At 44.5% G+C, this 13,198-nt stretch overlaps 1 protein-coding gene across 2 annotated transcripts in view; it reads right to left on the bottom strand.

The window, feature by feature from the left end:
- bcam (basal cell adhesion molecule (Lutheran blood group)) overlaps nucleotides 1-10,630 on the bottom strand; it is a 38,093-nt gene extending 27,463 nt beyond the window's left edge. The window contains exon 1 of one of the 2 annotated variants that reach the window (XM_049024288.1): nucleotides 10,403-10,630. In XM_049024288.1, the coding sequence (XP_048880245.1) occupies nucleotides 10,403-10,469 (67 nt within the window). In that variant the 5' untranslated portion in view covers nucleotides 10,470-10,630. The remainder of the gene's footprint in view (nucleotides 1-10,402) is intronic. The other variant, XM_049024289.1, reaches the window with a different exon arrangement.
- Nucleotides 10,631-13,198: the final 2,568 nt, after the last annotated feature.

The following is a 13,198-nucleotide window of genomic DNA, read 5'->3' as shown; positions in this document are numbered from 1 at the left end:
GGAAATGTAAGAGAGGACAGAGAGATGTATGGGGGAAGAGAGAGCAAACAAGGCGTACAGGGACTGAAAATCGCCAAACGGCCGTAACCCAATCCGGAGAGCTATCAGGACAGCTGTCTGTCTCTCTCTCCCTCCCACCATGACTTCAACACTGCAAAGCCAACTGTTTATGCTGGCATTCCCGGCAGGGCGGGGGGGAGTGGGGGGGGGGGGGGTGAACGAAGCAGAAAGAACAACAGCAGGGGAGCGACATACGGGCAGCTGCAGAGCACGCAGAGAAGCCCCACCCCCCCACGAGGAGGGCACTCCTTAGCCGTCTACATGGCGTCGCGGTTTACGTCGGGTGCCTGTGTGATCCTCAACCACCGAGAGCGCTGATGTGCTCTGGCCACCATCTCACACCCATCCAGCCTGTGGGTTTGACACAAGCTCAAACTGTTCGCCCCAACTGGCCGGCACTGCCCTTCTGCTAAGCTGGCACTCAAGTGGGGTGGAAGAAGGTGGCACGTGAGAGGGAGGGAATAAGGTGGCACTCTAGCGGGATGGAAGAAGGCAGTACTGTAGCGGGATGGAAGAAAGTGGCACACAAGTGGGATGGAAGAAGGCAGTACTCTAACGGGATGGACAAAGATGGCACGCTAGCGGGATGGACGAAGGCAGCACGCAAATGGGATGGATGAAGGTGACATGCGGATGCAATGGAAGATGGTGATACGCGAACGGGAGGGAAGAACGTGATAAATGAAGGGGATGGAAGAAGATGCAGCAAGGGCTAGCCGGATGGAAGAGGGAGTCTGGATGCCTGCTTTGGCCACGTCAGAAAGCACACCCCGCCAAAAGAGCTGAGTTTGACTTTGACAGAGATCATCCCTCCTGTCGACTCTGCCAAGCCATGGCCAGAGATCTGGCAGACAGACTGACTAACAGATGCCCTCCGCGTCAGACACCCCCCATCCCCAACCCTGGCACACAATGGGCTGATCCTGGCCCATCACAGCCGCCACATTGGTGAGGAGAGCCTCCCTATTGTGTCACATGACTGTAAAGCTACATTCAGCAGTGGCTTGAAGCTTCCCCCACCACTGGGGTAATGAATGCTTGAGCACGACACCCTCACACACCACTGCTGGCTCGGTTAGGGCTGGCTCAACTGACAGAGATTTCCAGATACACACAGCACAGCCCGTAAACCTGGCAATTCAAAGCAGCCTTCAGCTCCCCACCCTGACCCTAGTTAAACATCAACGACTCCTTCTGTGCTTCAATCCCCCTCTCTGTCCTTCCATCTGTCTCGCCCATAGCTCCTCCTGTCCACACCTCCCCCGTCTTGCTCGCTCTCCCCCTCCCCAACTCTCCCCCTCTCTTCCTTTTCCCCCCACAGTTCCCCCTCTCGTTCACTCCCCTTCCCACTCATCCTCGCTGTGTCTAATCACCCTGCATTAATACCTGCATTCCAACAGCCGGAGGAATGTCTTAACAATGCAGCTCTGTTCTAAAAGCACACAGGTATTAAACAAAGCACAGAACCTTCCAGAAAGGTGGGCGGGGGCGTAAGTGGAATGAGAAGTGATGGGGGAACGAAAGGGAGGTTAAAAAAAAACACAGGCCATCAAACCGTTACATCCAGCCAGACTCTGCAAAAACATGTAAAAAAGACTCTGGAGTAAACAATGTTTTTTTATATAGATATATTATTATTACTATTAAAGATGAAAGGTCAATAGCCAGAAACTGAGCAGAAACTGACCAGAGAGGAACCCTGAACATGAAGATGTTAAAGGAATGAAAAATGGACAGAGAGGAAAATGTGAGAAAGGGGGATGAGGGGAAAAAAGACAGGTGGAGCATGGCAGCATGAGGGAACAGGAGGAGCAGGAGGCTGGTGGGGCGATGACAGACAGATAGGCTGTAGACGAAGATTCGGGAGCGATGGCAGCGCAGGGCTGATGGCGGAAATACTCCAACCCCATTCACTAAAACACAGTATCAAATACAGCCCACCTGGCAAAAAAAATAGGGAAACCGAAATGTGAACTGTGCCATTTGGATGGAGGAGATTTTAAAAAGCACCATCCACAATAGAAAAACGCTTCCCGTCTCCTCCCCTTCCATGCCCTCCTTTGTGAGCAGGGCTGGTAATGAGGCTGCCTGCCCGCCTTCCCTATTAACCCGCGCCACGAAAGGCCCCCACACTCCCCAACCACAGTACTCGGGGCGCGAAGGCTCACAGTCTGTTCAGTGAACAGGACTCCACAAACATCACCAAGAGCGACCGGGGTGTGTGGAGGGGGGGGCATTCCGGCCAGGCCACCCGTCAGCCAGCTGGGACCAGAAGGCACTTAGGAAGACCAAAATGACCATACTGGTTGTGTCTTCGCTTCAAAGCACCAAGGCATATGCTGACCAGATTTAGCCTCAATACGCACGTCACATTCATAGGAATTCCTCATAAATTACTCTGAACGGAGATCAGTGGACAATGTGACTCCACGCCACGTTCAGATATTAACACCTTTTATTTCCTGTGGCACTGGCCTCTATCAAACATCTCTTCTTCTGTCATTAACCAGGGAATCTAATCAGCCCTGTTTTGGTTTCCTTGGGGATGGATGAGCCCTTCCTGTGACGAAACCACGAGTGTCCCCCCCCCCCCTATCAATTTGAATAAACAGTCAGTGCAGCAATTAAATTAAGATACAAATGATGGAAACCTTGGTGCTTGGATACCGCTTCTGTAGGCACCATTTATCAAGTACTTGGCTGAGCATATCACATGACAGCACACAGCCAATCATGCATTAGCGAGTGTGATGCAGCGATAGCTGCTCCATTTCTTTATTAAACCAACATGAATTATGTTATCTGGATAACAGAAGCTTTTTGTGCTTTTAAAAATTTCTGATATTCAAGGGACTCAAAGTAGCAGGTGACAGTAAGAGCATGGCCAATAAAGCTAATGTTAAATGCATGAACTGCAGTGCCGATTCTCAAATGGCCAAACTGAAGTGCACAGCTATAAACAGGGAAACTGCAGGGCTGAGACTATAACAGACAAACTGCATTGTGGAGCCTCAAACAGCCAAACTGCAGTGTCGCACCTCAAACAGCCAGAGTGAAGTGCACAGCCTAAAACAACAGCAACAAATTTATTTTTGTATAGCGCATTATCACAACATTACATCGTCTCAAAGCGCTTTACAGCATCCTCACCCAAAGCCCCCAGTGAGTAAGCCAAAGGCAAGAGTGGCAAGGAAAAACTCCCAAGAAGGAAGAAACCTTGGGAGGGACCAGACTCAAAGGGGGAGCCCATCCTCCAAGGGCCGGCAAGGAGAGTCAAATAGGAGAGATGGTTAAGTGCCAAGTCACACTGTCCAAATCATAAGATTTGAGAAATAACCAGGGAGCAAGGAGGTGATGACATGCCGGTGTCGACGCTCATTCCAATTGCCAGGCAACCAGAAGTAAGGCAGTGGGTCATACATGGAAGATGACATAAGCAGAACGACAAGCTGGATGCAGGGACGTCACTGGTAGTGACGACGTCATATGTAGCAGGGTGTGCTGGACATCTTGATAGATTGAGGTTTCCAGGCAGCACCCCCCAGGAGGAGTAGGGTAAATAAAATGTTCAATTAGTCAAAGTAGGGGAGACTATAGGCAGTGCTAACAGTTAGGTAAGTGCAATATGAAGTGCAAAGTGCAAGCTCCGGCAGATATGGCTATGGCAGCATAAGTACTGCAGGAGGGACTCAAACAGCAATACTGAGCCTAAAATAGCCAAATTGCAGTGCTGAGCCTGTAACGGCTAAACTGTAGTGCTGATCCTTAAATGGACAAACTGCAGCACAGATCCTCAAATGGACAAACTGCAGTGTTGAGCCACAAATAGCCAAATTGCAGTGCAGAGCCTGTAACGGCCAAACTGTAGTGCTGATCCTTAAATGGACAAACTGCAGTGCTGATCCTCAAATGGACAAACTGCAGTGCTGATCTTCAAATGGACAAACTGTAATGATGAGGTTCACATGGACAAACTGCAGTGCTGATACTATAACAGTCAAGCTGCAGTGCTGAGCCTCAAACAGCCTTATAACAATACCTGGTGTTTCAACAGCCTTGCGGAAGACATCTGGTTGGCATACAATGTTAACTAAATTAAAGTATTTATAAAATCCTTTTTTGCTGAAATTGAATATATATATATATACACACACACACACATACATACACAAAAGCCTACACATTGTAGAAAGAATCAGTTACTCTTAGGATCTGGGGGCATAATTACAATCAGTGGTGTAAAAATAAATCAGAGGTGTAATTGGATGCAGGGTGTCTGCTAATGGGCGCACTAGCTCCTCCCCCGTGATCCTATACCCCCTGCTGCTTCCTGCCTGTGTGTGACATCGTTAGTATTTAAGAATGTAAGGCCAGTGCGATAACTAATCATGTCAGCTTCGTAGGAAGTGAGGGAGAGGTGATGGATGTCAGGGGGGTTAGCCAAATTACATTTATGAGAAAATGTTCTATTCTTCTGCATTGGGTGTCATCATTCCCTAGCATCCAAAGTCAAGTTCAAGCAGGCTTTTATGCATTTGGGAACAAAATGATGTTCGCATGGAAAATTACTAAGGTAAAAAAAAAAAAACAAACTTCAGCTGTAATAACAGTCTTTGTCACCCTTAGGCGAACTCATGACAAGCCCCGGAGGTGACATCCAACACGGCATAACCCCCCCCCAACTCACTCGGGGATCCTTCTCCATTTTTTTGCTGAGACGTGCGCTTCTAAGTGTTTACATGCAATGGGGTACCAGTCAGAGAGGAACTGGACAAGAACCGCAACAGACACACGGCTTGATGTCCCTTTAGACCAGAAAGACCCACATTCCCCGACATTGCGAGTAAAAATATTCAGCAGGTAACGAACAATAAAAATTATATATTGTTTTTTTCCAGATTTCTGTACCACTTCATTCCACGGCCCTCCTCCTATTACTATACAAAGAATGACATGATTAAAGCCCTTATTAAAATATTCATTTATGCATAGCTAAATCTCAGCATAACAAATATCACCTCCTCGATTTGCCTTCCTCTTTTTTGCGGTACTGTTCTGTTTACAGTAAATGCTTTTAACACACTTGACCTTCATAAAATGTAGGCTCAGCCACAGCTCACCACCCCACTCCCCACACACCAACCACCCCCCCCAGCCAGAGGACAATGGCTGCCACCATAGCTCCATTCACATGCCTCAGGCAGACAATGATGGACACTCAACCCCCCCCCCCCCAAACCCATTGCCCAACCACCCTCTTCCCACCTACTAGCCCCCAGCCCTGGTAACACTAATGACAGGACAGACGTGGAGGAAAAACTTGGGGAATCAGCCGTCACCCTCCCCATCTCTGCCTTATGCTTGCAGTGTTGATGTGTTCAGATATGGGACCAGAGATATAGGACAACCCTCTTTTTTGGCAGATACCCTGTTTCAGTTACTGGGAACCCATCTCCGCAAATAAGCAAAGACAGTTTTGTGGTCTTGGAACAAATGGCACTCCCTCCACGCATCCCTCACCTGCGTCCCCCTCCGAACCTCCCAACTCCCCCCCCCCACAGAGTGCTCAGGCGTGTGCAAGGGATGAACAAAGCAGAAGATGGAAAAAAAACCTCAGCACACAGTCACAGACTTCAATAAGAGCCAAAAGCTACCAATTAAACAGCACTGCTCTGGGACAAAGGGAGGGGGGATGTGCGGGGTGCCAAGGTCCCGGGCCACTCCCGTGTCTGCTCTGTAATTACAGTTTGGGGGTTGCCTTGAAAGGCTCACCCAAATGCCGATTATACACCAAGACCCGTTTCTGGTAAAAAAGACACCTTATATCAAACCAGGACAAGGTGCATGGAACAGCAGTCAGGTGTGTTTAATTAGACAAGCAGCTCCAAGAAAACATTCAAGTTCAGGCTTTAATCTTCATTATTACTCCTCTTAAATGAAATACAACACAGAATCCTCTCTAAACATTGTACTTAGAAGCAGTTCGACTCCTTGTACATCCTTATCTGTAGTGCATTCCTAATGTAGACCCCTCTACCTGACTAAATCAGCTTCTTTCTAAAAAATAGCTATAGGTCTGAAAAAAATCAAAAACCATCTTCTTTCCTCACACATCCCCCTGCAGGAGCGAAGCATAGTGCTCAAAGAACACTGAACCTAAGAGACCACACAAATACATGCTTTGCAGTGCTGAAACTCACAGATAAGGGACTCAAATCTAGCCTCCGGGGGTTGAGGGTTAGGGGGGCACTCAGACTGTAGCACAAAACAGTGAAGCACACAGCCTGAACCTTTCTACTTGACTTAATAACTCTTCTCAACTGTATGTTATCAAAGAAGGTCTGAATGCCTGAAACAGCCAGTCACTGCGCCCTGAGTATACCACTCATTATAGCTCTATATACCACTTAGCATACCTGAGTATACCACTCACTATATCTCTATATACCACTCAGAATTCCTGAATATACCTCTATATACCACTCAGCATACCTCAGTATACCACTCACTATACCTCTATATATCACTCAGCATAGGCTTTTGACCCCCCACGACCCTGAAATGGGCTAGCAGTTACAGAAAATGATGGATGGATAGCATGCTTGAGTACTGAATATCAGTAAGCTTACCTGAGTATATCACTCAATATACTACTCAAAATACTTTAGTATACCACTCAGTGTACCTCAATGTATTACTTTGCACAGCTGAGTATACCACTCAGAATAATAGATGCAAGTGAAGCACAGAGCATTACCATTTTGATAATTAATCACTGAGTCATTGAATGATTCAAGACTACAAATCAGTCAGATGAAAGAGCCCCCTAGTTCAATCACTAGCAAAGTCATGGAATCTGTCCAAAAGGTACATTACTCTGAAAGAACATGAGCAGGCTCAAGTTCATCAGCGACACGACTATGTAAATGCAAGGCTTAAGGATTATAAACTGGCCTTATGGTGCCGAGCCAGAAGAAAGCGGCTTTTAGGCAGGAGTGTTCTTGTAGCAATACCCATCGTTTGCTATGGAGAGCAGAAAAGGCCCTACATGAGCAGTCCTGGTTGAGCATGGAGCACTGATAAGACGGGATGGGACCTGTCCTCAGGGATCTCATTCTTTCCTAGCAGAGACGTGACCATTAAAATGAAGCTTGGTGCAGGCAGCACTGAGACCTGTCCCAGTGAATCAACAAATGCTTGATCTAACAGCTTTGGAGAAAAAAAAGTCTTCGTATCTGATCTCAGCTGAAGTTTTTTTTTTCCATCTCCTCAGTCTGAATGGTGCTCAGCTTAATCCTCAGAAGGCTGCGTCCACAGCCTCAAGACACTGGGAGGAAAAGAGCCAAACTTTTATCTTTGCCTTCAGTCCAAAGTAATGAAACTTGCGGCCCTAATTACAAAGAGCTGCAGGGGTGAGTGTTTGATGCTGCCGGAGAAGATATTAAACCGAGGAAGTGGACATTGGCATTAAAACACCTCAGACACAAAGATTGCAACCCCTCTGTTTCCGACATGCACCTTCAGCTCCACTCAGATGTCACTACAATTTTTTACAGTGCTATCTGCTTTGCTACTCCGATCTTCAGACATGGTTGTGAACAAACTGAGAGGATTATTGTCTTGGAACATTAAGGTAATAGGAGGGGTGGCCCATCCACCATTGGGGGAGGGCATTTAATTTATTGGGCCTAAGTCTCATGTAAGAGCTGCGTTAGAGATTTGTAACACTCTCCTCTTCGCTCCACTTCTTTATAAACATATTTGTGGTGGCAGTTAGGTATGTCATTAGATTAATCATGTTCTTTCCCTTAAGCTGTGCATCACAAGCCGGACCGCTTAAATCCATGAAACACTTGCTCTTATTAGAGTTTGAATTGTGCTCAAAATGGTTCCACAATGTACTTCCATATTTGCTGCATGTCTATGTTTAACTAATCCTTCTTCTCTGATCTCTTTAATCCCACAGGACATACATAAATTTGCCAATGTCATAACCTTATCATAGGTTATGTCATTCATCGATTATTCAGAGAATCTCATAGGCCAATATAGACCGACAGTCTATAAAACTCAAAAAGAAAAGTAGAAAATAGAAATTTTGGTTTCTAGTCATTTTCATTTAAGTTATTTTTGGAGTTTGATTTACTTTGTGTTTAGTTTTCGTGTCAGTCTATTAGTTGTGTGCAATTTTGATCAACGAAGTGCTTTTGCTACCGTTTTAGTTTCAGTATTTGGTGACGATAATAACCTCGGTCCACTGTACATGGAAGTCTTACTGTTGTTCGGGTCCCTTATTTCTCAAAATTTTCATCAATACGATGGGAAAGAGATGTGTTGCAGGAGGGCTATTCAAGAATCCCACAGAGCCACTAATTTATCTATTATAAGCTGAGCTGCCGAGGAGGTAGGTCTGAGACCTGCGTGAAATTGGCCCCCCATATGTTTCAGATTTCAACCAAACTGGTCTCAATCGTATGTGTATGTATTTGTGCCGGATTGTGCCGTTAAAATTTTTGTTTGTGCTGTTTTACTTTCTGAGATATAAATGTTTGTTTACATGGTGACGTCATAAGTGTGAATTTGGCCCCCCATTTGCGCCTGATGTCCACCAGACCGATCTCAATCGTTTGTGATGCGTTTGTGCCGTTAAAACTATCCTTTGTGCTGCTTTAGTTTCTGAGATATTAATGTTTGTAAGGTTTGATCCGATTTCGACCAAACCGATCGAAATCGTTTGTGTGGCGTTTGTGATGGTTTGTGTCATTAAAACTGTCCTTTGTGCTGCTTCAGTGCAGAGATATTGCTTATTTTAAAGGCTAGACTGAGAATATGTGCGGTTTGGTTTTATTTTCTTTTGTGTGTGTGTGTGTGTGTGTGTGTGTGTGCGCGCGCGTGCAACAGTGAGCTTCTTGTGCCAAGAAAAATGTAGAACTGTCAATACATAAGGTTAGTCATTACTTTATGTTTGCGATAATAATTTCCTTTGGTAATTATTATAGTGAAGAAGATACAACAGACACAAATTTTACAAAGTGAAAGGTATTAAAAGGATAAAGTATATATAACACATGACAGACTCACTGATTTTAATAGGGAAAATAGTGTAAATTTTTCTAAATAACAAAGATACTGAGTACAAACACATGTGTCCTAAAGGGATTGGTGATTCAATAAAAACAAAAGGCAAAGAAATATTTTGACGGGCTGAATATAGCCTACACAGAAAAATATGTTTAGCAGACACTAGGAGGGTTGGTTTCAAACGGGACGGTGGACTAACAGGTACGACCAATCTTCCGCGGGGCACAAGCGCACGTAGGCTGGTCAGGAATCGCCATGCAGGTCTTCATTACTGTTATAACACCAGTTTCACAGCAGCACAGAAAAGTCAACCCACGGCACATCACGGCCTTATCAAGGGCGTAGGAATCGGGGGACAGGTGGACGTGGTGTCCCCCTCAATATCAAACTCTCTCCTGAGCCATTGGACCTTACAATCATCGATTACAGACCATGCACCTGCTTTGCATATTAGAAATACATTAAATTTTAAGACAATTAGAAACTACTCAAAGCTACTTGATTTTCTCAGGCGCACCGATACTGGTGTGGGACTTCCAGTGCGTTCTATATCAAGAGATGTTAACTCAAGTGAGTCAAAACTCAAGTTTATAAGTGTATTCAACCCTCAAGAAAGCGGAAAAAACATCCCTTTGCACAGTGCGGCTTTAGCGGAAAAGCGCACAAGGTGGGGTCGCCGAATAAAACAATCACAAACACGTACTAATCGCCTAGCAGGCAGAGGAAACCTGACACTAAACTGAGTATGAAGAATACTGAGGGTCAGATCAGCCTGGGAAAATGTGCGTTTATTCTGGAACCAGTGTCACATAATGATAGTTTAAATTACCGCGGTACCTAGTTTTCACTTTTGTCCACTTGACGTCAGCACGTCCAGTCCTGCATTAGTTTTCTGCACATGAGACCCACCAACTAAAGTTACCTATTGAATGCGATTACTGAAAACGAAGAAACGTTGCCACACAGATAAATCAACCGCAATAATACCGCTTGTGTGAAATATGTACGAATCTAAACATTACTCCGTAATCGGTAATATAAAACAAGATATGCATTATTAGTACAGTTTTAGTATTTAGTATTTCAGGGGGAAAACCATAGAAGGACAGTGGGGGACAGTGGAGAGACAAACAGGGCAAAACCAATACTGGTAAAACAAAAAAATTAAATACAAGTGAACATATTAAAAAGTATAAAATGAAATGTCTTTAACACACACTCGATTATTAAAATAATAATAAAAATATATTAAAAGTATTACCTTTTAAAGACCAAAGTAGCAAGGTGTATACGAAGGACGTTCTTCCCAGTACTACCATCCCTTCCATATCGTTTGTAATATTTTGTATGATTTGCGCTGTTTACTGTGGCTGAAGTTCGTCTCCTCGGTCGCTAACTAATCTGTCGGCTTTCCCTCTCTAGTTTCTCTCCCTCCCCTTCGTTATCTCTCTCTCTCTCGCCGGAGAAATCTGAAGCTGGTCTCCGTGTCTTGCTTGATATATCCGCACAAAAGGTGACCCCCCCTCCGCCCCTTTCCATTCCGCTCCCCCACCATGCTCTCTTAAGGTGAAAAAACACTCGGAGCCAGCTTTTAAGAAACAATTTTTGATTCGTGTTTAATTACAAAATGATGCAAACATTTACATAATTTTATTATTAAAATAATAAGAGTGAATAAGTTAACGCATGATGTCATATCTTCAAATTCAAAAGTACGCTATACAATGCAATCGATAAAACTAATTTCTCATTTACACTCTGTTGTAAGCAGCCGCTTTTGTTGAAAACAATTTACAAGAGAGGAAGATAATACATCACAAGCAAGCAAGATTCAGCTCTTGAAATAAAAATATCGATACCAAAGTAACTATTGGATTTTGGTGCGATGTTTTATAGTGCAGTTTATTGTGTATATTCAGTGGTATATTTGGAGTTTTCCTTAAGTCCTTTATGCAGAATTTCTGTATAATTATGTTAATCGGCATATACATTGCTTTGTATCGGTTTGTATTTGTATTGGTTGTCTCTCAGTATTAGGCCAATTGGTTCTTGTACTGAGAGAGTACACCACTCACAAACGATACCACAGGCAGTTGTTTCAGCACGCATTCCTGGGATATTTAAACATTTGTTATATATACAGTGCGGTATATATAAGGCGTGCATTTCGTTAAAGTACAGCTCACACGAGAATCACTTAGACGATTTGATGTGATCGATTTTATGCCGATCGTGCGTTTTAAACATAGTATATGATTTAGCATAGCATGTCACCGTCTGCAACAACTATTCCCGGTCATGACAACACAGCGGCAAGGTGCATTATGTCAATAATACGCACCATGAAGAACATCGGCGGGAAACAACTGTCACTTTAAATAGCACTAAATCGTTGGCGACAGGCTGGCTTTATGGAAGAGAAAAACAAAGGGCATGGTGAGATATTGATAGGATGAGAGTAGGAGCAGATCAAAGGGAAAGAGGGGGATTTTAATTCGCCTTTACTGTTAAATGGAAAGCCTGCAAGGGGTAGGAGAGAATTTGATATTGGGGGGACACAACTTAATCATGTAAATGCAAAGGTAATTTTTTTGTGGGGCTTGGGGGGGGGGGGGGGAGCAGGCGAATGATGAAAAATTAAATATTGGGGTAATACATGTATCGCTACCCCAGTTGCGTTCACTTGGACAGATACTGAGGTCTCATATGTCCTGCTAGCTTTGTCAGCGGAAATGGCAGCTATAGGGGTACATTTATACAGCCTAGCTGTCTCACTCTTTGCCAAACACTGAGCAGCACCAATGCCCCACACCTCCATGGCTGGGGGGCTTGAGTGTGATGTTTGTGTCATCTCGCTGTGTCAAGTGGGATTCCTCGTGCAGTTAGGCTAAGTGGTGTCACTAACCTCACACTTCTTACCTGGGGTCATCCCCAGCCCTCTACTGCCTAGGGTAGGCTCCAGACTCCCCTGTGACCCTGTCCAGGCTGTGTGGTTGGGAGATAGATGGACGCTCAGAGCACTTTTAGTTCACATTTCATTTCAGCAAACATAATTTACTAAATTACACTTTCCAAAGCATTGCAATCTGAAATAAAAAGAATGTGTAAAATAATGGTTATTGTGAACGTTTTTTTTTTTATATGTATATGAAGCATTTCTTTTGGTTTCATTCAGAAACGTTCATCAAGGACCTTCTCGGCTTCCTCCTGTCTCACCCCTTTCTCTTTTCCCTGTCACATCTTCTGCTTACCTTCCGAATTTCACTTGCTTCTGTGGTCACCCCTCCCCACATTAATCCTCTCTTTAGTTTTTCCACAAAATTCATTGGGGGGAAATTGCATAAGCATACTTCTAGAACAAACAAAGGCACCTACCCTGCTAATCACGCACCAGCCGGCTCCCGGTGTCATAATCAGGTCACAGTTTCTTAGCTGCTGCTTTTTTGAACTGTATGTTTTTTTTTTTTTTTTTCGTTTGTGCATTTGGCGAGCCACCTCAAACTCCTGCTGTTGGGTGCTTCCTCTCTCACTCTTACTATTGTGCTGGTGGAGAACCCCGCCGACCGTCAGGAGCGCCAGGGGTTTGATCTCAGGTCACAGCCATGAGCCGTTTGTGGTAAATGAACACGGTGTGGGGGTAACACACTCATACAGCAAAAAGCATCGGGGCCATTATGAATCCTTTCACCCTTTGTTGGAAAGGGTCACCGCTTGATGTCCCCTTTTATTTCACCACAATAACCCCCCCCCCCTCCCAACAACCATCCCCAACAGGATGAGATGAAGAGAGGGGCTTGTTGAGGAGCCTCACACTGGCTTATCTGTACGGTACTTAGTCACAGATTGCTGGATTAGTGCTGAAATCCTACAATAAATAACGCAAAGCAAAAGGGGAGGGAGTGCTGAAATATTGAAGTCACCAGAATAATTTGAAGCAGAATACCACAGGCTTTTATTAAAGCTTTATCTCTCACAGGTACTTAACAAATCTGTTTTACAATATGGAAATATCACTGCATAAAAAATGTAAATATTCTCACTCCTTTACTTGGTATAA

Source organism: Brienomyrus brachyistius, chromosome 9, assembly GCF_023856365.1.
Source record: "Brienomyrus brachyistius isolate T26 chromosome 9, BBRACH_0.4, whole genome shotgun sequence".
Classification (NCBI taxonomy): domain Eukaryota; kingdom Metazoa; phylum Chordata; class Actinopteri; order Osteoglossiformes; family Mormyridae; genus Brienomyrus; species Brienomyrus brachyistius.
The sequence above is the reverse complement of the archived record's forward strand: the minus strand, read 5'-3'. Positions and strand labels throughout refer to the sequence as shown.